Below are 25,560 nucleotides of genomic sequence, written 5' to 3' on the forward strand. Positions count from 1 at the left end.
ACACTGCCTCTGCTTGGCGCACCCTTCTCTTGTTGCTGCTCTGCTAGAAACAACTTCTGTCACCTTTGGACAACTGTTTTCTGTTGTTATTGCTATGCTCGGCTGATGTCCTTAGTTATCCTGTGATCTACAATCACCTAAGTCACCTGACACGGACGGGGATTGGGGACACGTAGGATTCGAGATTCGTGGCGTCGGATTCGGACACGCTGACCCCCCGGAACAGGACACGTTATATATTATTTTATTAAATATATATATATATTTATATATATTAAAAATTAGAAATTATCATATTTCTTACACAAATTTTAATTAATGATACAAATTTATTGATTTCAAACATAGATCTTCATCTATAGCTATTAGCATGCAGAGTACATACAAAATTCAAATAAATGTCAGTGGTAATGGTCACATAAATGATAAATCTATTAAAAATTTAAATCATGATTCATAATTCATAACTGAAAGACAACTTACAACTACAAGATAGTAAGATAAACACACTGACAATTGTAGTTTTCTCATTAAGTCATCAAATCAAAATGTGTTACATAGGTAGTGTTGGTGCAATGCCAATGGCAAATAGAAATATAAAATATAAAACAACTACAGGTATACAAGCCTCAAGGCAACAATCAGCATCACTGTCCCCATCATCATGGTCCCCACTGCTCTCCTCTGCATCCTTCTCCTCCCCTGTATCCATAGTCGCCTCTACATCTGTTGGTATGGAGGTTGACCCCTCTAAGTCATCAAATCTAACAATCTCTAGCACTGGATCATTGAGATCCATGTTGGCCAATGCCAACTCAACAGTGGTGTCCAGACCCATATCATTAGGAACAGTGTTACTTGGGAGCGGGAGCGAAAACGGGAGCGGGAGCGACATATTCAGAAGCTCTTGGTTTGGTGCTCTTGATTAAATACGAGTTCCATACCCTAATACATGACAAAATTCAATGGAAACATTGCAATCCCCCAATCCTAAAATCCTGAAAAACTGATAAGTCTGTTGGATTTTGAATGAAATCTAAAATTCTACTTTCTCCATATGAAATCCATTGAGGCCGGAACCACTCTCAAACATCCTGAGTCATTTCATGGTAATGTTAAAAATTTAAGTAAAAGGATGAAAATGAAGATTAAGGAGAATGTCACTTTTACTTTAAGAATTTAACATTACAATGAATAACATATCAATACTAGGACCTAGACTTGATCATGAAGCTGCCAAAATACTCTACTCGCTGCAACAACACAAATCACTTGCCAAATGAAAATATTAATGAGCAAACACGCCCTTTTCTTTCCCGCACTGAGTTTAGCGAGTCCTGGAAACCGGACACGTGTCCTAAAATCGCGACACGCCCTCGGACACGACGTGTCTGAAACGGACACGATGTGTCTTGTGATTTGGACACGAATCCGGACCGAATTGTGTCGGATTCGCCGGATTCGCAAGGGGTTTAGGACGAATCCGGTGACTTAGGCAATCACGCTGTGTACCATGTTGAATTTTCTAAGTCTACCAGTTAGAAACCCTCCATGCACTTTATCTGATTTATTCCTACCTACTTGTTCCGTTACTGAACAAGTTATTTACAATGTAAATACTGAAAAACAGTAGTGCATGCTCAACATATTACAAATCAAAAACTGAAGGAAACAGAAACAATCACACCAAATGATACCGTTATTTTTGGACCAATGTCCCCGGAAAAGCCCAATGTGGGAAAACCAGTGCAGCTATCTGAGGGTTTTCCTATTAAGTAATATCAGAGTACAATCTGGGTGCCAAATCTGGCTTACCCAACAGAGAATTTCCTCGGCAGTAATACCTCTCAGTTTGAGACAAATGTCTCGGCTTAAACCCCAGATAAACCTTCCGGTAGCTCCTCAGCTCCAATCTGCCCCAGAAACCCCAACGCGTACCTTTTTGGACAGCGTCAGCTTCTCTCCGCCCACCGCTGGCTGCGTCACCTTGAATGGGTCTGCGTCAGCCTCAGGAGGCCCTGCGTCAGCCTTCTGGCCCTCTGCGTCTGCAACGCTGGGCTCTTTGAAGCACCGCGTAGCTCCCTGTTGCTTTTGCGTGGCCCTGCGTGAGCCCTGGTTGCTACTGCGTCACTCTCCTCGGCCACTACGCTGCTCTCCCGGCACTATCGCTGCCTCTCTGTCTCTCTGTACTCAATGCCCCTCGGCTGCAACTCCGATCACTGATTCTATCTCTCTTAGCAAACCCTTCTCTAGAGAATAGAATGACTGATCACTCTAGTGTGCTCTCCAAGTGACCCTCAAGCCCCCTCTTATACTTTTCTCGTTGACATATCAACGGCCGAGATTAAGTCCCTAATCGACGGCTAAGATTAGATCTAGCTTGATCCATGTCTTTTGAACCATTCTAACACAGTTTTATATTAATCCACATTAATATTCTAATTTCCTTGAGTTTAGACTTAGGGACTCCATTAAAAATATTAATTATTTTAATGTCTCCTAAACTCTTTAGAATCTGCCCAAACGCTTTCTGGGTATTGGAGATCTCATGTGCTCCAATCTCTCCACCAAATTTCGTGGCTAGAGCACATCCGATGCTACCACAAATCAACAACAAAGGGTCGATTCGGTCGTTGGAGACCAAGAGAATTTCTGGAAGGGTTCAACGAGTCATTCTCAGACGCTGAGTATGGTAGACAACTTGATCAATTGCAGTTTCCAGGCAAAGCGTCAAGGGCTTGCATAGGGGTGACTCAAAGGATGGAATAGGGGCTTTTGTGTAGCCTAGTTGTGCCAGTTGTGGCGCTGGATCAGTGCTGGGTGAGACAAAATTTGTCTCGCTAATTTTTGTGGCTAGGTTATATTGTAGAGGATCGCCAGTTTTGGGCATCCATTTGTACTCAAAATTTCTCACTGTTGCATAATAATAAAACCCTTAGCTGCTGCACCGATTTTCCCACAATGGGTTTTTCCGGGGACAATTGTCCAAAAATAACATTGTCATAATTTTTGTTTGTGCTAGCATTTCTTCGTTTCCAACATTTTATTTCCGGTAGCGTTTATTTGTGAAGAAATTGCAGTGTGATTAATTCGTTGTTTGCCGTAGCAAATAAATTGTTAAATAATTAACTAGTTAAAAGAATTAATTCCAGTTGTTGCATTTCAAGAAATTTTCACACTTCTTCGCTAGGTGCAGAAGATACTATTTGTTGTGTTGAAATTGAATGAGTTGTCTAAGAGGTTGAACTGTCTCTTATATATAGCTGTCCAGCAGGGTCAAATAGGTGCCACTTGGAGGGCTAGGCTGACTTGTCCAAGGAGGGCCGACTTGGTCATCTTGTGGACTTACTGACTCAAAAATAAAAATAATATATATTTTTTTTAAAATGTCGAAATGGAACATGATAAAAATAATTTTAGTTTTGGCTCAGAATAAATTCTTTTGACTCTAGCGTCAAGTACATGCTTTACAAAAAGTATAATAAATACATCATTGATAAATACATATATTTTGAAGATTGAACCTAGTTTCAACTTCAACACCACACGTCTTTCTTGCGGCCTTCTGGGATCTTAGAGTAGAAAACCAATGGCACATGTGTTCGTTCTTGTGACTTTTTGGGATCATAAATTAGAATACTAACTCCTAGATTATGACTGAAAGGAAAGTTACTTCTGACTTGTCAGTTTCCAAACCACAAAAAACAATTTGATAGTGTCTTGGACATTTCTCAAGAATGGAAGATGTTCATGTCAATCCATGAGTCTTCAATGAATTTGGATTCTTTATTGTACCATAATTACCTTACTATGACTGAATCTACAACAATAACCGGAATTGTGTGCAAGATGGTAAGAAATAACTTCAATACTTTACTAAAATTCCCTTCTATTGTGTCTTTGTAAGCTGGCCTATGTTTCTCTTGTCCATAAGGTACCATTTCTTTTCCAAGATAGAGAGTCGTTTATGCCTCTGCACAACCAATGATCAGGAATGCAGCTATACTCATGGTTTATAGAATGATCTGCACCATCTCTCTTTATCCATCAAAATTTCAAACCATATGCAACAACCAAGCATTTGTGCAGCCATCCTAGCCCATCTGATGACCAATTCACATATACCCCCATACAAATTTGAGGCTAATCGGCCCAGACCCTTACAGGGAACCTACAATAAGCTCATATAGGTGAACACAAGTGAGATGCTACAGTCCAAATTACATATGTCATGCTTCAAAGTGATGTACACGATAAGGGCTTCAAGATGACTTAGCTGGACAAGGTAAGTCCAGAGGCCTGCTTCACAAGCCTTCATGAACTCCCTTTGGGTTAGTTGCCCCCACTGCAAGAATATTGCCCTGGTCTAGGCATCCCCAAGTCAACTCTAAGCCTCCAAACAATAATCCATGTAATCTCAGGTTATCTAGGGCCTGATGACCCCCTCTGGTATGCACAATGTTTGTCTTCCCAAATAGGGCATTGTCCTAGCAGAAAAAGTTTTATCATGGCTATCATTAAGGGTGTCAACCAGTTTATCTAGAGAACTCCAATGCCTAAGGGGAGAATACCATGTTAGCAACTGTAGAAATTTTAATGATCTGCGCTCAACCCACATGTTTTGTCATGCTGATATAAATTTCAGAATGCATTTATTGCAAACATTAAAGAGTGCTACTAGTTTTTCATTTTCCAATTATCGGATAATTAATGCAAAAATTATGGAAGCATTCAACACATTTCAGACACTAATTTTTGGTCATTCTGACCCTGGGAAAACCCCACAGCGTCTTGGGGAAAACTGATCTTTAAAGGAGGATTTTATTGCTTGAGAAATTTAGAATAAGTACATAAAACAAACCCAATACTTATCTCCCTTTTCTGTTGTAGCTTTAAATGTTCATTTCTGGAAATTTGTGCCCACTGAAAAATTCAGATATTCACAAAATGACATGCCCAAAATTTCTGCATTAAATTTTCTGCTGAGCTCCTCAAATTTCGTGCACAGAATTTTGCCTCGAAATTGTGGAACTGCTGCCTCGATTACTGCGCTGAAGGGTGACTGTTCTGCCATGATTTTCGTGCCAGACAGTAGCTGAAATCCTTCTCGATATTCGTGCTGACTGTGGTTGTCTTTCCTGAAATTAATGCCTCAAATTTCGGGCCTGAACTGAGCTGCTTCCTTCTCAAATTTTGTGCTCAAAACCTCCTGAAAATCCATGCTCAACTCCTCATATTTCATGGTATTATTTCTTGAAATTTTTGCGGCCTCTTTCTCTTAGAAAATTGCCTTTAGTTCAGTCTTCCTCCAAGAAATTCGAGCCCTCCTTTTGTTGCAATTTCTCCTCCTCCATGAAGATTTCTCCTCTCCTCTCTTCTCCTCATGCTCTCTCAAATGTGAAGTGAAGAATGAGCCTCTCTTTCCTCTTTTGTTTCCTTGGAAAAGATTGAATCCTTAAACCTAGGATCCAATGGTTGAGATTTCATCCTCAAATCTCAAGGTGTGTGGTCGAGATCATTTCTACCAAATGACCCCCCTCATACATTGGCCCCATCACTTAAAAGTCTCCTAGTACCTTTTTCAAGTTGTGTATCTTTTCTATTTTTTCTCGTAAAAGTGATTTTTCACCTAACTTTAATATTAGAAAAGTACACTTAAGACTTTTACACATAAAGTAACTTTATAAAGTACAAGTGACTTTAATATTAGAAAAAGTACATGGTACAACACTTCTTTGTACTTTTCCACCCATGACATTAATATATCTCATAAATGTCATTGAGACAAAAGTAATTAATTTGTTCACTAAGTTAAAATGGTTAAAAACCTAGTAACACCTCTCCGTTGTCCTATTGTCAATGCTCCCTTTTACGAAGAAGGTGTTGCTCACCATTCCCATCCTGTCTTCGAAGAAAACATGCTTGCCTCTTGGCAAAGACCTGTTGAGAATGTCTGCTACGTCTTCATCAATGGATATATATTCAAGCTTTGCCACCCCTCATTGAATCTAGTCTCTGATGAAGTGGTATCCGATCTCTATATGTTTTCACTGATCGTGAAATACTGGATTCTCAAAGAGTTTAATACAATTTTGATTATCACAGTAAATCATAGTTGGTCTCAACATTTGACCAAATAAACCATGAAGCATCTTGCGAAGCTACAATGCGTCGCACCTTGCTTGACTAGCTGCCATATACTCTGCTGGTGCACTGCTCAATACCACTGATCTCTGTTTCCTGCTGAACCATGACACCACTGACAAACCCAACAAGAAACAACATCCGAAAGTACTCTTTCGGTCACTGACACTGCCAACCCAATCAAGTCTGTGCAGCCAGTCAATCTGACTCCATCACATCCAACATAGACAAAGTTCAAACCATAACTCACTGTGCCCTGTAAGTACCTCAACACATGTTTTGTAGCCACCCAATGTACACCCTTGTGCTCCATCATAAACTGATTCAGTGTGTTGACTGAAAAACAAACCGATTTGCTGGCAATACAAAGTGGGGTTCAACAACTCATAATCATAAGCATGCAACTTATTCTAGTTGGTGATCATAGGAGTATCCATAGGCTTGAAACCATCCATACGAAATCTCCTTAGGATATCACCTACATACCTTGCCCTGGCCCACGAAGATATGCCCATCCTCTTGCCAAACCTCCAACCCCATAAAGTAATGCATCAACCCCATATCAGTCATATCAAACTCTGAAGCAAGATCTTTCTTGCAACGTTGGATGAGTCTGTCCTCCCCTGTAATAAACAAGTCATCCACATACAGAACCAGAATGAGTGGATCGTCACCTGCCAAGTTAAAGTATAGGTTCGGATCTACATCATCTTCATGGTAACCCATCTGCTACAAGTAGGCTTCTATCCTCTCGTACCATGCCCTCAGTGCCTACTTCAAACCTTACAAGGATTGCTTCAGCCTACATACATGAGACTCTCTCCCATGCAACTCAAAGCCCTCATGCTGCTCAATGTACACCTCGTCTTGTATAACACCATTGAGAAGAGCAATCTTCATATCCATCTAGTGAATCCTCGATTCTATCTCAGTTGCTATAGATATCACTGCTCTAATGGAAGTATAACGAGCAACCGATGCAAAGATCTCCTCATAGTCAACTCCCTCTACCTGTGAGAACTCCCACGCCACAAATCGAGCTTTGAATTTCTCCACATTGCCATTCGCAACATGTTTGATCCTGTAGAGCCACTTGGAAGTCACCACTGACTTCCCATCAGGATGTGGCACTACGTCCCAGACATCATTCTTCATGATAGAGGTATACTCCCTCACCATGGTGCCCCTCCAGATCTACTGACTAGTGGCCTCCTCAAAACTAGTTGGCTCTGTCTCCACAACGTCTACCACAAAGCCACCCAACATCTTTGGTGGTCTGCTCTCCCTCACTGGGCACTTAGATCTCCGCACTGCCTCCCGAGCCTCCTTCAGGATCTCCCGAAGCCATCTTGGCTTCCTCTTCCCTGTAGTAGTCTCCTGTGGTGGTATGGGAAAATCCTCAACTGGTGCCTCTCCTCTTGGCGAGGAAGGCTCTAAAATAACCAATGGAGATCCTGAACTCTGAGATATTGTGCCTGATGAACCTGCACTAGGTGACCTTGTACTCTGTGAACCTGCCATCCCTGAAGAGGGTGAATCTCCTGATCTTGATGTACCACTTAATGCACCTGAAACCTATGGTGTGCTCCCTTGGTGAGGAGCCTGCTATAGTACCTGATCAACCTCCCGAGACCTCCTCAAAGCCATCTCCTCCTCAAATGTGACATCCCTTCTTAGGACAATCTTCCTTTGCGTAGGAAGATAGATATGGTAGGCTCTGCTAGTGTCATTGTAATCCACTAGGATACTCTTCTCTGCAGTGGGTTCCAACTTCGTCCTCTTCTCCTCAGGGACGTGTGAATATGTAAGGCACCCAAATATCTTGATGTGCCCAACTTACGACTTATTGCTAGTATACACCTCCTCAAAAGTCTTGCTCCCCAAGACTTTGTGTGGGCTCCTGTTCTGCAAATAAACAACAATGTTACACGCCTCGACCCACAAGAAGAAAGGTAAACTCTGATCATGCAATATCGCTTTAGCTGTACCCACAATGGTTCCTGTTCTTCCTCTTTGCCACCCCATTCTGTTGAGGGTTATAAGGCACATTGAGCTCCCTTTTAATGCCAACACTCCCACAAAAATCCCTCATCTATGCGGATGTATACTCACCCCCATTGTCTAATCTCAACACCATGTTTTCCTCCCTGTTTGGTTCTCCACAAGATCCTTAAACTCTTGGAATCTTTGGAAGACCTCATCCTTGGACTTCAGGAAATAAATCTAGGTCCTTCTAGAGTGGTCACCAATGAATGTCACATAGTACTCATATCCACTCAATGAAACATGGGACATAGGACCACATACGTCAAAATGAATCAAGTCAAGGATACTTGCAACTATACTATCACTGCTCTGGAAAGGTGCCTTGGTGTACTTTCCCAAAGCAGACCCCTTGAACACATCATGTTGCTCTGTGCTGAAGTCAAGCAACCCTATAACCATCTCTCTCAACATCTTGAAAGCTGCTTAGTGCAAGTGGGCCATCCTCCTGTGCCATAGCTCACATAACTCACTGCCACTAGTCTGCGCTACCATAGCTCTAAGAGGCTGGAACATAACTCTGTATAGTGTCCCACTATGAGCTCCAATCACACGAGCAAACTTGATACTGGATCCCTTGGGAGATATCAACACTTGTTCCTTTCGGAACCACACCTCATACCCCCTGTCCTCCAAGCTAGAGACTAATATCAAAATCTTCTTCAACCTCGAAACATAAAGAACATCTGTCACCTTCAGAGGAGGTGATGATTCCCTCTGAAATGAAACTGTCCCCACACCTGCCGCTTTGACTTTGGAGTTGTCACCAAGCACAAACTCCAAGTCAATATCATCCTCTAAAAGGCTTATGAATTGCTCTCTAACTCCAGTAATATGGCAGGATGCTCTACTGTCAATGAACCATGCATGGAAATATGTGACATGAGTGGCTAGACTCACCACCAAAGAACACTCTAAATCAAACATAGCCGCAAAATCATCGACATCTGCTGAAGCTGCAACTCCCCATCTCTTCTTACCCTTCTTGTTGGGACATTGTACAACATAGTGACCCATCTTCCCACAAGCAAAGCATTTCACTTTGCTAATGTCCTTCTCCTTAGCCTTATGCTTCCCCTCCTCGTGATTTGCTCCACTAGAAGACCCCTTCTTTACCTACTTACCTTTCTTGCCTTTTATCGCAAGAGCAACATTCTCCTCTTCACCTACCCCACCACTCTTGTAGCGGCCCCTTGCACTCCTGATCTCCTCCTGGATGAAATTGTCCCACATCCTCCTCTAACAAGGAAAGTGCTCTCTGGCCACCAAGCCGTGGATAAAACCATCGCACTTCTCAGTGAACCTATCTAAGGCAATCCTAACCAACTACTACTCTAGAACAACCTCTCCAATGGCAGCTAACTCATCCTTCATCTGTGAGACTTTGGTGCGGAAGGAGGTGACACTATCGGTCTTGGTTGTCTTGGTGTTGTGTAGCTTTTGTCTCAACACCATCTTCCCGTTCTCATTAGAACTATGGAGTAAAGAGACCAAGGACTCCCACATCTGATATGCATACCACATCCCTAATACTTTGTTGATTTGGGGTAGCATCAGATGTGCTCTAGCTATGAAAATTGGTGAAGAGGCTAAAGCACAAAAGATCTCCAAGACCCATAAATGGTTTGGGTAGATTCTAAGCGGCTTGTGAGATATTAAAATAATTAATATTTTTAATGGAGTTCCTAAGTCTAAGCTTAGGAAAAATAAAATATTAATGAGTATTAATGTAAAACTGGGTTAGAAGGTTCCAAAAGACATGGATCAAGCCAAATCTAATCTTAGTCATTGATTAGAGATGTAATCTCGGCCGTTGAAGGAACAACAGGAAAAATATAAGAGGAGGCTTGAGGGTTAGTTTGAGAATACACCAGAGTGATTAGTCATTCGATTTGCTAGAGCAGGGTTGCTAAGCAAAGTCGAATCAGTGATTAACAACGAGGGGTAGTGAGTATTGGGTAGAGAGGCAGAGATAGTGCCGAGAGACCGGCGCAGAAGCAGAGATAGTGCTGAGAGACCAGTGTAGAAGCAAAGAGGTAGACGCGGAAGCTAGAGTAGGCCATGCAGAGCCCAACAGAGATAACGTAGAGTACTCAAGGAAATACTGCATAATAATAAACCCTCATAATTGCTGCACTGGTTTTCCCGCATTGGGGTTTTCGAAGGACGAGTTGTCCAAAATTAATGGTGTGATTTGTGTGTTTGTTTTCATTCAGCTGTTGATCTGTAGATGTTGAGACTGTATTGTGTTTATTTTGTTATTTATAGGTTTTAAATAACTTGTTCAGAATTAACAAGTAGAAGAAATAAACCAGAAGAATACAGATTAAATTTCTAATGATAGACTTAGAAATTTCAACATGGTATCAGAGGGTGGTTGCAGATCACAGGAAAGCTGAAGCAGAGCATTTGTAGCAGAATCAACTGTCCTGAGTGACAGAAGCTGATCCTTGCAGAAAATGATAGAAGAAGGGTTGATGCAGAGGGACTGTGTCATCAGTCTGAGCCAAAGAGAGGCCAATGCAGAGGCCGAGGAGGGCAGAAAGAGGCTCACGCAGAGACCAAGAGGGTTAACACAGTTGGCTGAGGGAGCATTTTTGCCAGTGCCGAGATTGTGCAGAGCCTAGAGGCTTGCGTGAGCGAAGCTGGTGGGGTACTGTGGGTAGAACAATACCTAACATGGCAAAACCAATGTAGAGGGAGTTGCTACTGAGGCAGATTTCTAGCCAAGGAATCCGGATCAGTGTTGCAGGTGCCCAGAAGATCAGAGAGGTGCAACTTGACAATTGGCAGGAGGATTTCCAGAAGGGAAATCGAGACTCAGAGGGAGTCTAGCAGAGAACCTCTAGGCAGAAAGTAGAGAGACTCAGCAGGAGTCGAAGTGAGAACTTCAAGAGGGAAGTAGAGAGACTCAGAGGAGTTGACGAGAAGAGCAGAGAGATGGCCATGAATGGGTAGAGGGATCAGGACAGGCTGTACGGGGAGTCCAACTTTGTGGTCTGGAAGGCCAGGATCCCGTCCATTCTAGATAGACATCGAATCAAGGCCCTCACCTTGAGAATAGTGGCGATCCCAGTTGACCCGAGTGATAATGAGAAGTATGAGGAGGCAATGTCCAAGGCGAAATGCATCATCCTTGATGGGGTCAAGGATCATGTGGTCCAACATATTGCTGAGAAGGAGACGACAAAGGAAATGTGGGACGCCTTGAAGAATTTGTACTAGCATACTTCCGTGCAGAGAAAGATGTTACATGAGAATCAGCTGTGATCATACCAGATGCGGAAGGGGGAGTAGATAGATCACTTCCTCGGTCGGTTGAAGGAAATCTGGGACCAACTGACTTCCATAGGGGCCACATCGAATGAGGAGATGTTGATGAGGACCGCACTAAACGCAGTCTCCAAGGAGTGGGAGACATTTGTCCAGAGCATACTAGGCAGGGCGGATCTTCTAGCTTGTGAAAATTGTGGGTGACTCTTCGCCAAGAGGAGATTAGGCAGCTGAGTAAGACGGGAAGTAGCAGCAAAGGAGTATGGATCAAGAAGAAAGAGGAAGAGGATGCAACTCTGGCATTTGCGGGAAAGCAGGAGAAGATGAAGAAAAAGGACCTCTCCAAGGTCAAATGCTTCAACTATGGCGAACTGGGTCATTATGCGAACCAGTGTCCGAAGAAGAAGAGTAAGGGAGAGGCGTCTGACTCTAAGGCAGCGCCAACGAAGGCAGAGAAGGAGGTTGAGGAGGATGACGATTGTGCCATGTGTGCTCATGTACCTCTAGAGAAGAGGTGGGGAGACATCGAGATGTAGTCAAGAGGACTACAGGTGATGAGGGGTAGAATCCTTGACGTACCCAACCTCTTGGATTATACCTTGCTACGGGAGCCCCAAAGAGAGAGTAGCAAGACTGATGGATGTCGGTAGAGACGGATGCGGATGAAGCGGTGGAGAGTGCTACAGTGCAGGAGTCCTCTGGCAGCGTGAGGCTACCAGGCTGCAATAGTGTGAGAGGCATAGAGAGTGTTGCAACAGTGCAGGATGGCACAAAAAGGTTTGCAACGTTGCGAGATGCAAGGAGTTGTTACAACAACGCAGAGGTCCGTAGAGGGAGCACTTGATAGCGGCAGAGGGAGCTTCAACATCGGGAGTGTTTCTAGCCTGACATGGATGCTAGAAGTTGGGTGGATTAGTTACTTCTCAGTAACTGAGTTGCAATGTAGTAGCAGTATGCAATAGCACGATGCAACATGATGAGAGGGGGTTGCAGTGTTGGGAGAAAGGACCAGCAGCAGCACAGATGTAAAGGGAGTTGCCGTACGGATGCAACAGTGGCAGTGGCAGAGCCATGGGCAGCAGTATAGGATGCAACAGTGCAGAGGATGTTGGGCAGGGAGGCTTAGCATCAACATAGGTACGGGTGCCCTATAATCAGAGCGATGCTCAGTGGTGGAATATTACTAGAGCATAGTCCTCGCTAAGAGGGAGTGTTGATTTGGAGTAGCATCAGATGTGCTCTAGCAATCAAAATTGGTGAAGAGGCTAGAGCACATGAGATCTCCAAGACCCATAAATAGTTTGGGCAGATTCTAACTGGTTTGGGAGATATTAAAATTATTAATATTTTTAATGGTGTTCTCAAGTCTAAACTTAGGAAAAATAAAATATTAACGGGTATTAATATAAAACTGGGTTAGAAGGTTCCAAAAGACATGGATCAAGCCAAATCTAATTTTAGTCGTTGATTAGAGATGAAATCTTGGTCGTTGAAGGAAAACAGGAAAAGTATAAGAGGAGGCTTAAGGGTCAGTTGGAGAATACACTAGAGTGATCAATCATTTGATTTGCTAGAGCGGGCTTTCTAAGCAAAGTCAAATCAGTGATCAACAGTGAGGGGAAGTGAGTACTGCGCAGAGAGGCAGAGATAGTGCCGAGAGACTAGTGCAGAAGCAAAGAGGCAGACGCAAAAGCCATAGTAGGCCATGTAGAGCCCAACAGAGACAGCGCAGAGGCCAAAGGGCTTGCGTCATCCATGCAAACGGCAACAAGAGTGATGCAAAGGGTTCCAGAGGCTGTGCAGTGCCTTAGAGGGCTGACGCAGAGAGTTCTGAGGCTGATGTAGAGCAGCAGAAGGCTGACGCAGTGCTTCAGAGTTGCTGGAGATGGTTTCGTGGGACAGGTTTTTTGAGTACCTGTTTCCGAATAGAGAGGTACTACTGCCAATTGTTTTTCTCTATCGGTTGAGCCAGTTTGGCACCCAATTGTACTCAAGGAAATACTGCATAATAATAAACTCTTAGAATTGCTGCATCGATTTTCCCGCATTGGGCTTTTCCGGGGATAAGTTGTCCAAAAATAATGGTGTCACTTGTGTGTTTGTTTTCTTTCAGCTGTTGATCTCTAGATGTTGAGACCGTATTGTGTTTATTTCGTTATTTATATGTTTTAAATAACTTGTTTAGAATTAACAAGTAGAAGAAATAAACCAGAAGAATACAGATTAAATTTCTAACAGATAAACTTAGAAATTTCAACACACACGAGGGAATAAATGGTCTTGATGACATATAGAGGGATCCTCTTTGCCTTCACATTCTTTTTGTTGAACTCCACCAACTGAGCTGGATCGGTGGGCGCTTGTACAATTGCTTCAACAACATCCCACACTTCAACTTCCTCTAGTAAAAGCATAATTCTCTCCTTCCATGGGCCAAAGTTTTCAGCCCCTGCCTATCTTTCCTCTACTTTCAATCCAGAAGCCATGACCACACAACCAACAAAATGGAGCAAATGTATAAGCTGGAATCTTCCTGCCTTTGAACTGTTGAAGTCTTTGGGTTTCTGGCAAAATTTCAAAGGTATTGGTTCACTGTTTGAAGGCTTTAGATGCTTGTTGTCCTCTTTATCAGCTGAGTGAAATTTGAGATTTGAGTCTCAACTTAGCTTTGATACTGTTGACCACTACCGGTCAACTGCCCATGCAGTACACCTCCTTTCTGTTGGCAGAGAGGGGTAGCTCCTGAGCGACGTGTCCGTGCCAGCCTACAGTCATCAGCAGCTTGATCATTTTTGTTGTAAACCCAGTCTGCATGTATGAATTGTAAATAATCTAAGCAGATCAGAGTCATGTATGTAAAGTTGCCTAGGTGGACCTAACTTTCTAATGATGATCTACGTCCCGGGAGGTTTTTCGTCTCACCGATCCATGATCGGCAAAGTTTTCCTTCAAACCTGACCCCAAAGCCGGGATGGATTTCGTCATTAGAACTTTAGGAGAATCTTAGTATGTTAATCTGCTAGATTATAGTTGTGTCGCAGAACTGGGTGTTCTATGAGGGTCTGTATTAAGTGGGTTCATCCCTTTGAGATGTAAATTGTAAAAAATCATGATGAACTGTGTCTTGAGGGTTGAAAAATGTTGTAAATCCCCTCATGAGTCCTAAGTCCTAGGTCCTAGGTGATGTTTCTAACAGCTTAGTTTCGATGATCCATCTTAAAATGAATTAAAAAAAAAAAAACATAAAGCAAAAACCCTAAGCAATAAAATAATAATATTTTTGTGAATGCATGCAAAATATCTTTTTTAAATAAAATCGACGGATGAGATTAAGAGATGTCTTAACCCTCATCGACGGTCGAGATCGCTTCAACATGGATCACTCAAAACTAGCCGTTGGGATCATTTCCTTTATATAGGGTCTTAGGGGGTCATTTTACAGGTTTATCTGATCTGTGAGTCTGGACTGAAAAAGCTCTCTTGTAATCTGATTTTCTGGTTAATAAAAAGACTTTGGGGTTCAAAACTGGCTGGTGTTACTCTTTGGAATTGCTGTTAGATGTTTGTTTTTCTGCATATTTCAGTTTTCAGCAGTTAATAATAGCTGGTTTTCAGAGTATTGTGAGTACAAGTATCTTGCTCATGTGCTAGGGTTTGAATGTTGTAGGGTTTCTGGAATAATGGCAGGTATCTCCATTATTTCTTGAAATCTAGCAGCATTTCTTGCCCTCTTTACTGATGTTTGCTTGAGGTGTGCAGGAAATCTTTAGGTGAAGTGTATTTGTGGGCATTTGGGTAAGTTCTGGGCTGAACCAGCCGACTCCCACAGGCTTTTCTTTGCAGAGCCCAGCTAATTGTTCCCTGGGTTAATCATTCAAAGTTTATTTCCTGTTTTACATCAGAGATTTTCTTTCTGTTCACAGTAAAGTTCAAAATTTCTGATATATTGAAAACAGTACTGCAATTATTGTGAAATCTGGCTGTCCCAGAGTTAGAAACTTTTGTAATTTTTGGTAAATTTTGAAGGGCTTTACTCTGAAATTCTGCATATATCTGCCGAGATTTTGTCGTCTGTCTTTCAGGGTTATCGTACTGCTGTCCTGAGAATAAAAAGCGTTTCTGGGAAATTGGCATAAGGGCGAATTGTTTCGTCACTGAGTAAAAAGAAAAATCATCAGATTCAAATCAAAGTCTGGCACAGAGTTGCAGGAATCGCCCCCCCCCCGGATCCTAAGCCGGAATCGCGACCCGTATGGAATCGTTCCGGAATCTCCAGGCGAAGCGCGATTCCAAATTTTAGGTTGCGCGATTCCGTTTTTTAAAAACGATTCCTGGTTTTTAGGTGGTGTTGCCCCGGATCCGCGCTTCGGAGGGCGATTCGGGCATCCGGTTGCGCCACGCAACCCGCCCGGAAGCGCACGCAACCCGCACGCAACCCGGACGCAACCCGACGCAACCCGCGGGCAGCAAAAATTAACTTAAATTTTTTTTAATTTCTTTTAAAAGTTAACTTAACTTAGCATGAGGGGGTGGGTTAGGGTGAGTTTAGGGTGAGTTTAGAAAAGAATAAAGCCCCCATTCTCTTCTCATTTTCTCACTTTGAGTTTATGAGAGTTGGAGAAGAGAAGAGAGGAGAGGAGAAGAGAAGAGAGGAAAGGAGAGGAGAAGAGAGGAGAGCTTGGAGGAGTGAAGAAGGAGGAGCTAGGAGAAGGAGGAGGAGCTTGGAGCAAGAGCTTGGAGGACTTCATCTACAAGAGCTAAAGAGGTAAGTTCAAAGCCCAAACTCCCTTGTTTTTTTGAAAAAAAAATTGTATTTTTCTCCTCCCTCTCCTACTCTTTCCCATTGTTTCTACTTGCTCCTTTATTTACAGGTTGTCCACCACCTATATCCATATTCCAAGATGGTGTTCTTTTGGCTTCTATGTATCATTCCACTCTTGGTTTTAATGATGGCAAGGGTGAGGAATAGAGGGGAAGAGGAAGGGGATGAACTTGGTCCTAATAGTAGTGACCCAATGTATGATGAGGAGGAAGGGTTTGAAGAGGAAGGGGATGAACTTGAAGGGGACACTGAAGCACAAGATGGGAAAGGTACATCAAATCCCTTGTGGAACTATGTGACCAAACTTGAAGGGGGAAAGGGTGGTGGATCTTACAAATTTGTGTGCCCTCATGGTTGTCATGGAGGAAAACCATATACGCGTTCATATACCCGTCTGAGGAGGCATCTTTGTGGGGTGCTGGACAGTGATGAAAAAAAGGGTTCTGTGGGGGTACAAATTTGCCCAAACATTTCAACTGAACAAAGAAAAAAATACATCCAAATAGAGATGGCTGCACAACAAAAAAACAAGAAACAAAAAACTCATTCTGAATCAAGTGCAACCTCTAAATTTGGTAGTTGCCCATCTCCTCATGGTACTTCTGCAACCTCTGGAGGTAGAAAAACAATAGGGGATTTCCTTAATGTTGCTGGGAGGGATGATGTGGATGGAAAGATAGTCCGTTTTCTTTGTGCTTGCGGTGTACCATTCAATGTGCTTCGCTCTCCCTATTGGCATGACATGGTAAAGGCCATCAATGAAGCCCCAAAAGGATACAAGGCCCCCAACTATGAGAAAGCTAGAACAGTGTTATTAGAAAGAGAAAAAGCTAAGGTTCAAAGAGCTTTGACACGTTTTACACATGAGTGGGTGGATTATGGGGTATCCATTGTATCAGATGGGTGGACAAATATTAGAAACCAACATTTGATAAATGTTCTTGGTGTTTCTTCTAGTGGTGCAGTATTTATTGCATGTCATGACTCCTCCTCCATCAGTGCAACTGCACAAAACATTGCAGATCTCCTATTGAAATCAATCAAAGATGTTGGTCCGAATAATGTGGTTCAAGTGATCACAGATAATGCAGCAAATTGTAAGGCAGCAGGAAAAATTATTGAGCGTACTCATCCACACATCTTTTGGTCTGGGTGCCTGGTTCACACATTGAACCTTTTGATGCATGATATTGTGAAACACAAAGATTGTGGGTGGATTGCTGAGGTTTACAGGAAAGGGAAGCAGCTCATTAAATTCATCACAGGGCATACAAGGGTAAACTACTTCTATGGCACTTACTCCAAGTTGCAATTGCTTAAAATTGCAAAGACAAGATTTGCTAGTTATTACCTCACCTTTAGGCGGCTAGTGAGGGTGAGACAAGCTTTAACTAATCTGGTGTGTGCTGAAACATGGGATGAAATTAACACTGACACAGATGGTGCTAATGTAGTCAAGGACACTGTTCTTGACAGTTACTTTTGGTCACAGGTTAAATATGTTTTGCAATTCACCAAACCAATTTATTACATGATCAAGTTTGCAGATTCAGATCGACCAGTAATTGGGGAGGTGTATGAGCAAATGGATAGCATGTTGGGGCAGATTAAAGACATTGTTGAGCCTAGAGATACCACCTTGTACAATTATATTCGTGTAGAGGTGCAAAACCGATGGGAAATGCTAAATATTCCATTGCATGCATTAGCATATGTTTTGACACCTAAATACTATCATCCATCATGGCTTTTAAAACCAGCACCTGGGGGGGGGAAGCAGGAAAAAACCACACCAAGATAGAGAGGTTCACGAAAAATATATGGCTGCATTGAGTAGATTAATCTCTGATAATGAGGAGGCTGCATTGGTACAGAGACAGGTGAGCAACTATACGCTCAACACTGGTCCATTTGGGAGCATGCATGCAATTCAAGATCGAGAGCATTTTTCTGCTCTTGAGTGGTGGAACATGCATGGAGGGGCTACTCCACTTCTACATAGTTTGGCATTGCGGGTGCTATCACAGGTGGTAAACACTTCTTCTGCAGAGAGGTGTTGGAGCTCTTATTCTTTCATCCACAGTGTTAAAAGGAACAGGTTGAGTTTAGACTGGGCAGAGAGCTTGGTTTATGTTCATTACAACTTGCGATTGTTGTCCCATTACTGTGAAGATGCAAAGTCTAATAAAGACTTGTTGACTTGGGACAAGAATCCAGAGGAGCCCAATTTGGAGGATGGAGTGTTGCGACTAGAGCAATTAGAGGATGCTCTTATCCAGGTATGTCCATTGTGGTATGAATTTTCCAATTTTCCCTTATAAAGCATTTCTCTAATTCATGTTTTTAATTTTTTTGTTAATTAGTGTTTTTTTTTTTTTGCATGAATTTTTTGAGCGATTCTAGGATGATGATGACCGTGTTGATATGCCACCACCCCCACCCCCATTTGGTCCCTTGGTTCCTAGGTTCCATGGTTCAACACCAACAACAGGGGGTTCTTCTTCATCAGTTCCAGTGCCACGACTTACACAGGGACCATCTTCTTCATTGCCACCACGTGGAGGCCCGCCATCACGTTCTATTCGTGGTGGAAGGAGGAGAGATTAGTAGATATATTCACAATCTACTTCTTTTTGTCATAGATTACTCATTAGACTTGTAGACTTGTGAATTTGAATTTTGAACCTTTTTGGCTTGGCGGTGACCAAGTGACATATTTTGTAAACATTATTATTTGAATTTTGGACATGACAAATGTTGACAATTGCTCACTTGCTAGATAAATCATAATATGCTCTATGTTTTATGTTTTATAATATGCTTAAATGTTTTATGTTTTATAATATGCTTAAAAATTTGATGTATGTTTGTAATAGCTAGAATATAGATGATTGTTGTACATACTAGTAACTACAATGGAATCATGGATGCCATATCTATCTTGATTTATGCAAAAATATGCATGTTTTCATGTCTTCTACAATTAATTTGGTATTTGGGATGTTTGTTTTGAGTATAAATGCAAAAAAATATATATATAGCAGACGCTTCCGCGGACGCTTCGCTTCCTAGATTTTTGGAAAATGACGCTTCCGCTTCGCGCTTCCGCTTCGCTCCCGCTTCGTGCAACATTGGTCTGGCAACAATACTCTATTGCTCAGGTAAGTTCCTAAACGTTCTACAATTTTTTTTTTATTTTTCTGCTGGCAACGCAGATCATCGTGTCATTATACGTCCAAAGCTATTCCTCAGGATTGTCAATCGCATAACCTGTGTAGGGTTTCTTTCATGCCTGCGATTCCCTCGAATTTGAGCCTCCCACGCTAATTTTTATGTATGATTTCATTGCTGGGTATCTTCCTCTGCGTTTTTCAAAACTCCGATTCAGTTCTTTTTCTCTTATGATCATCAGCGTGCATCGATTTATTTTTCTCATTTTCCTGTCCCTAATCACGCCAAGCTGTGCAACATCTGAGCAGTCTTTCGCATAAGTTTCTTTTTGTTGGATTTCTTTGCATCGGCCTGCAACCTCAGACCCATCAGATCAAGTCTATGCCCTCGTCAAACCAAGGGAGAATGCACAGTTCGCCCTTCCTTCTTGCTTTCTCAAACATGACGGCGTATTCTACTGCTTCTTCCGCATAGGGTATCGAGACGCGGCATCACGATTAAGCTTCAAAGCTGGTTCGTATTTTAGTCTTCGAGTTCTTCAGAAATACGACCCCTTTTTTTTTGTTTACAGTCGCCAGAGTTTTTCACGGTTATCATTGTCTTATTGAAGTTTGGTGTGGTCACATATTTTTCCTCCTTCAGCATTTGCACCTTCGAAAACCCTGTCACGAAAGCCATTTCACGCTTCGGTGCTTTCAAACGCCTTCATAAATTTTTTTGTTATGCGTGGATCGACCAGCAAGTCTTTGCAAATCCCTGCCGTCACCCGTCCCCTTTCAGAGTTTCTTCACGCGTCCAATTCTTCCTCTATCGCGGAGGCTGGGTCACGCATTCTCTCCTGCCGGCGGCCGAGGCATTGCATGGGTTTCCTTCTACGGTTCCATTCTAAATCTCGTGCTCTTTCCACATTTTCTTTGAGCTGTAACTCGATGCATCTTGAACTGTAGGGTCTTTCTTTTTTTTTGAGTTTTGTTTCACGCTGAGCCCGTGGCAGCGCAAATCTTCATAGGTTTTGATCCACGTTTGCTTTCGGATTTTAGTTCTGGGTCATATAGTTTTTTTGATTGCATTTTTCCATCAGCGTAGTCCTATGTTAGCTTAGGTTTTAGTTAGTTTATAAAACAAGAAATCGAAAATTGACTTAATTAGTTTCATTTACGTGTGCACTTTTTTTTAGTTTTAGTTCTAACTTTAGGATTTAAAGTAGATTTTAATTTGGATTTTAAATTTATAATTTTAGGATTTTTATTTTGTTTTTCATTTTCTATAAAAAATAAAAAAAGTAAAAAGGGAAATAGAAAATCAAAAAAATGTTTATGTTTTAAAGTTAGGATTAGTTTTATAGATTTTCTTTTTTTAGATTATATTTAAAAAAAAAAAAAAAAAAAATTAGGATTGGCATTTAGCTGGAAAATTTGGCTTTAAATCTTTTTGCCTGAAAATATTGTGGAAATTTCTTTTTTGTCAAAATTCAGTCATTTGAAGAAATTTTTATGCTGAGATTTAAAGTTATTGATGTGGAATGAATGCTTTACATGAATGATTATCTTGACGTGGTATCTGGTTAACAATTGATGGTTTATAACTGTGTTATCTTTCTCCTAATTACCTGATATCGTTATTGAGTTCCTTGATCTTTGTGGTTTTACTGAATATTTAAGCGTTGTTCAGGCTATTTGATGGTAAGTGATTGTTGTTCATGGTTTTACATTTTATATCATCTAACAAGTAATCGCTTTAAAGGCACTGGTCCGCTAAATCAAATCATCTTAGTGTTTGCCATATCGTGTCTCCCACCCAACTAGTCGATAGTTGGTCTCCTTCACCTTGTAGGGTCTACCCCCCTTAGCCGCAGGAGACAGGCTTAAACGGAGAGACCGGGGATCAGAGTGACAGCCCCCGGTCTGAGCGTTGTCGTGTCAATCCACGCGACAACAGATACCATGTAGAAATTTTAATGATCTGCATTCTTATCCCAGTTTACAAGTTTGCATGTGTTTGTTTAGGCCCAACCCACATGTTTTGTCATGCTGATATAAATTTCAGAATGTATTTATTGCAAACATTAAAGAGTGCTTCTACTAATTTTTAATTTTTCTATCAGCTGATAATTAATGCAAAAATTATGGAAGCATTCAACACATTTGAGACGCTAATATTTGGTCAATCCGACCCCGGAAAAGCCCCACAGCCTCTTGGGGAAAATTGGTCTTCAAAGGAGGATTTTATTGCTTGAGAAATTTAGAATAAGTACATAAGACGGACACAATATTTATCTCCCTTTTTTGCTGTAGCATTAAATGCTCAGTTCCGGAAATTTGTGCCCACTCAAAATTTGAGATTTTCACAAAATGACATGCACAAAATTTCTGCATTAAATTCTCTGCCTAGCTCCTCAAATTTTGTGCCCAGAATTCCACCTCGAAAACTGTGCAACTGCTGCCTCGATTTTTGCGCTGAAGGGTGACTGTTCTGCCTCGATTTTCATGCCAGACAGTCGCTGAAATCCTCGATATTCATGCTAATTGTCCTGAAATTCGTGCATCAAATTTCGGGCCTGAACTGAGCTTCTTCCTCCTCGAAATTCGTGTTCATAACCTTCTCGAAAATTGTGCCCAACTCCTCAAATTTCGTGTTGTTGTTTCTCGAAATTTGTGCTGCCTCTTTCTCCTAAAAAATCATGCCTCTGGTTCAGTCTTCCTCCTAGAAATTCAAGCCATCCTTCTCTTGCTGCAATTTCTCCTCCATGAAGATTTCTCCGCTCTTCTCTTCTCCACATGCTCTCTCAAGTGTGAAGTGAAGAATGAACCTCTCTTTTTTTCTTTTGTTCGTTGGAAAAGATTGGATCCCTAAACCTAGGATCCAATGGTTGAGATTTCATCCTCAAATCTTCAGATGTGTGGTTGAGATCAATTCTCCCAAAAGACCCCCCCATACATTGGCACCATCACTTCAAAGTCTCCTAATATCTTTTTCAAGTTGTGTACCTTTTTTGTTTTTTTTCATAAAATGATTTTTCACCTCACTTTAATATTAGAAAAATACACTTCTTACTTTTACACATAAAGTCACTTTATAAAGTACAAGTGACTTTAATATTAGAAAAAGTACATGGTACAATACTTCTAAGTACCTTTTCTACCCATGACATTAATATAACTCATAAATGACATTGAGACAAAAATAATTAATGTGCTCACTAGGTTAAAAGGGATAAAAACCTAGTAACACCTCTCCTTGGTACTATTTTCAACAACTATCTAAGGTCAAGCATCCACTAAGCATGTTATCTCAATAATGCAAATCCATTGTGGATTGTTTCCTATGTTTTAATCCACCTCAAAACTTCGAGGGGTTGAACATATACCATGTATCCCAAATCTCATAAGGCACCTCAAACATGGTATAAACACTTTTGGAGTCATCCAGAAAATAAACTATTTGCTTATGCTAACCATATGCTTGATTCCATGTTATTTTCTCTTCTAGCATGAATTTCAAACTATGTTACTGGAAGCACCATCCTGAGGTGTTAGAAATGCTTGTCTTTTGAAAATATACTTCATTAAATGAAATGATTCTGAAAGATGGGTTAATGTTTTAGTGGCTTTTCAGATTTTTGAATTATTGTTTCAACCATTTCAGTGGGCGTTTTGGCCAGTGGGCACTGAAAAAAGAGAAAAAAATGCAAACACTAATTTTTTACAAGTTAGTAATAGAGCTCTTGGGCGTCTCTTGATTATAATTTATTTTCTATCCTTATTCCCAAATTTGAAATTCATGGATGATATGCTGAAATTTTTGTTTTGTTTCTTTATGTATTTCAAATATCCTAGCCATATTGTATCTTAATTTTCAAAACAATTGTTGTATTTGCATCCATATCCATGCAGGTTAGGTTTAATATTTCCTAGTGTCTTCCATGCGACCTGGTCGCTTTACACAAAATATCTCCCAATGACTCCCACTTTTTATGCCTTAAATGACTTCTAGATACCCTAAGGCCAGGGCTCTGATAGCATGATAAATTAACACATAAAATTGTTTCAGGGAATTGTGGAGAAGAGATTTTGTATTGATATAGTAAATTATTATGTTTTTTTACGCAGAGAAATATAACTATTATTTGCTTCTGTATTAAGCCTTCCAAATGAGGGCATTGGTACCTTTCCAACCCTCCGTAGATTTCCCCGATTTCCCCAGTTTTACAGATGGAGGATGTTAGTAACTGCCAGCTGAATTACCAGCTGGTAGGCCCAAGGGTCTCAATGGAATTTGATCTTGAGACACCTGTGAACTTTTGCATAAGAGGATCCACAAATTGGCAATAACCCTTGTCGGCTAGATTTGTAATGTTTCATATATATTTGGAAATCTTGATTTGTTGCTTCCTTTTTTCAAAGTGTCAAAGATCTGATCATAAACTATTCTGTCATAGATGCACCTATTTTGCATTTCCATGCAAACTAGCCAAGCCATTGACACATCACTAAATCTTTTGAACTTTCTTTTGCAGGTGTCTCTTCTTGCTCTTGCATTATGGAGCTTCAACTATTCAAGCTTTTGTGCTTTTGTCTTGATCATCTACATCGGATATGTTCTTTGCACTTTCCCATCTATTTCCTCTTTTCATCGATTGAATGTTATTCTTCTCAGCTTCATTCTTCTTTGGGCTCTATGCACATATGCATTCAACGCAACTTTTAATGTGTGGAGGAAGGAGATTAAAAAGGTAGCTTGGAACTCTTTAATTGTTTTATAATCCTTTTGTTCTTTAGATGTTAATTTTTATGATAGTCTGTATAAAATTTAATGATGTAGCTCTTAACAAGTGATGCGTTTTTACTATAAGAAAAATAATGAAGTGGTGAAAATTTCCTCTCTTCTTGTACCAGGATACGAAAATTTGGGACGCAATTGGGCTTTTCCATTACCCTATTCCAGGGCTATTCATCTTTGCCCAGTTTTTTCTTGGTACTCTTGTGGCAGTGGTTATCTATGTGAGTAATTGCATTTGGAGCCTGAAAAATGACAACTTGAGATCATGCAAAGATGAACATAAGATGGAAGGTGTGCTAACATAAGATTCACATTTCCTTGTTTCCTCTTTTCTTCCATGAAAATGTAGTCTCTCACTCAACAATTTGTGATATAACCTACAAATTACAATATTAGGCTGAAACTATATGTTTTCATCCTATATTCTCATATTTGATGCATTCTCTATTCATCTCTTGGCTTGGATTGCCTGGTGTTTGAAGATTGGGCTTACCTGTGTATCAACTGATTTTAACCTAATTGTACAGTATCATTTTCTTTTTCTTTAAGAATTAATCTATGTATTGAAGATATGGATTGTAATTCATGAAGAGGTGTGGGATGTTGAGACATTCCTATACATTTCTTAAAAGACATTATGATTCTGTACCAATATTGAATGGGAACGAGATTGTTACATGTAGCAATATAGCGAAGACAAGATTATTAACTTTCTTTCACCATGAATTGTGTATAGGAAAACCATTTCCTTGTCTGTAACTGTTGTAAATGATTGCTAAGTGTCCTAGAAGTCTGCTGCAATGTCACTTATGGATTAATTGCTCACGGGAGGACGGAATAGCCTATCCAACCTAATGTTTTAAAACTCCGACTCGGACTGCGACTTAGCCGAGGGTCGACTCCGACTCCAATTCCGACTCGGTATCGACTCGGCCGGCTCGATTTCAATGACTTGGTCATTGTAAAAAATTCATTAAATATTTATTTTTTTATAAAAAAACATAATTTTAAATATTTTCATTCATGTTTCCAAACGCACAGCATTATAATATAGATGGAAGACAACATATGATCAAAGTAGGCTCATTAATATATCCATTATATCAAAATGGCACCCAGTGCATTGTCCAATGGCAAAACATATATGAATTATCCACCATAAATCGACTAGAGAAAGGCTATCCGTAGAAAAAGTATAACTAGAAATAGATAGTAGATACAATATTTTAATCAAAAGTTAAAAATTTGAAAGCCATGTTTTACAAGCTCCGTAGCTGGGGCAACTTTAGCATATGTAATCGGGGGACTTCGGAAAATTTCAAGGATAA

General features: G+C 40.9%; 1 protein-coding gene across 1 annotated transcript in view; it reads left to right on the plus strand.

Moving 5' to 3' along the window:
• The window catches only part of LOC149234058 (piezo-type mechanosensitive ion channel component), a 360,941-nt gene that overhangs the window by 73,614 nt on the left and 261,767 nt on the right, over positions 1-25,560 (plus strand). The window contains exons 3-4 of the mRNA XM_089368143.1: positions 23,970-24,185; positions 24,349-24,523. Coding sequence (XP_089224269.1) covers positions 23,970-24,185; positions 24,349-24,523 — 391 coding nt within the window. The remainder of the gene's footprint in view (positions 1-23,969; positions 24,186-24,348; positions 24,524-25,560) is intronic.

Source organism: Pinus tabuliformis, chromosome 8 (assembly GCF_031772625.1).
Source record: "Pinus tabuliformis cultivar Carrire ecotype Pingquan chromosome 8, CPIR1, whole genome shotgun sequence".
Lineage (NCBI taxonomy): Eukaryota > Viridiplantae > Streptophyta > Pinopsida > Pinales > Pinaceae > Pinus > Pinus tabuliformis.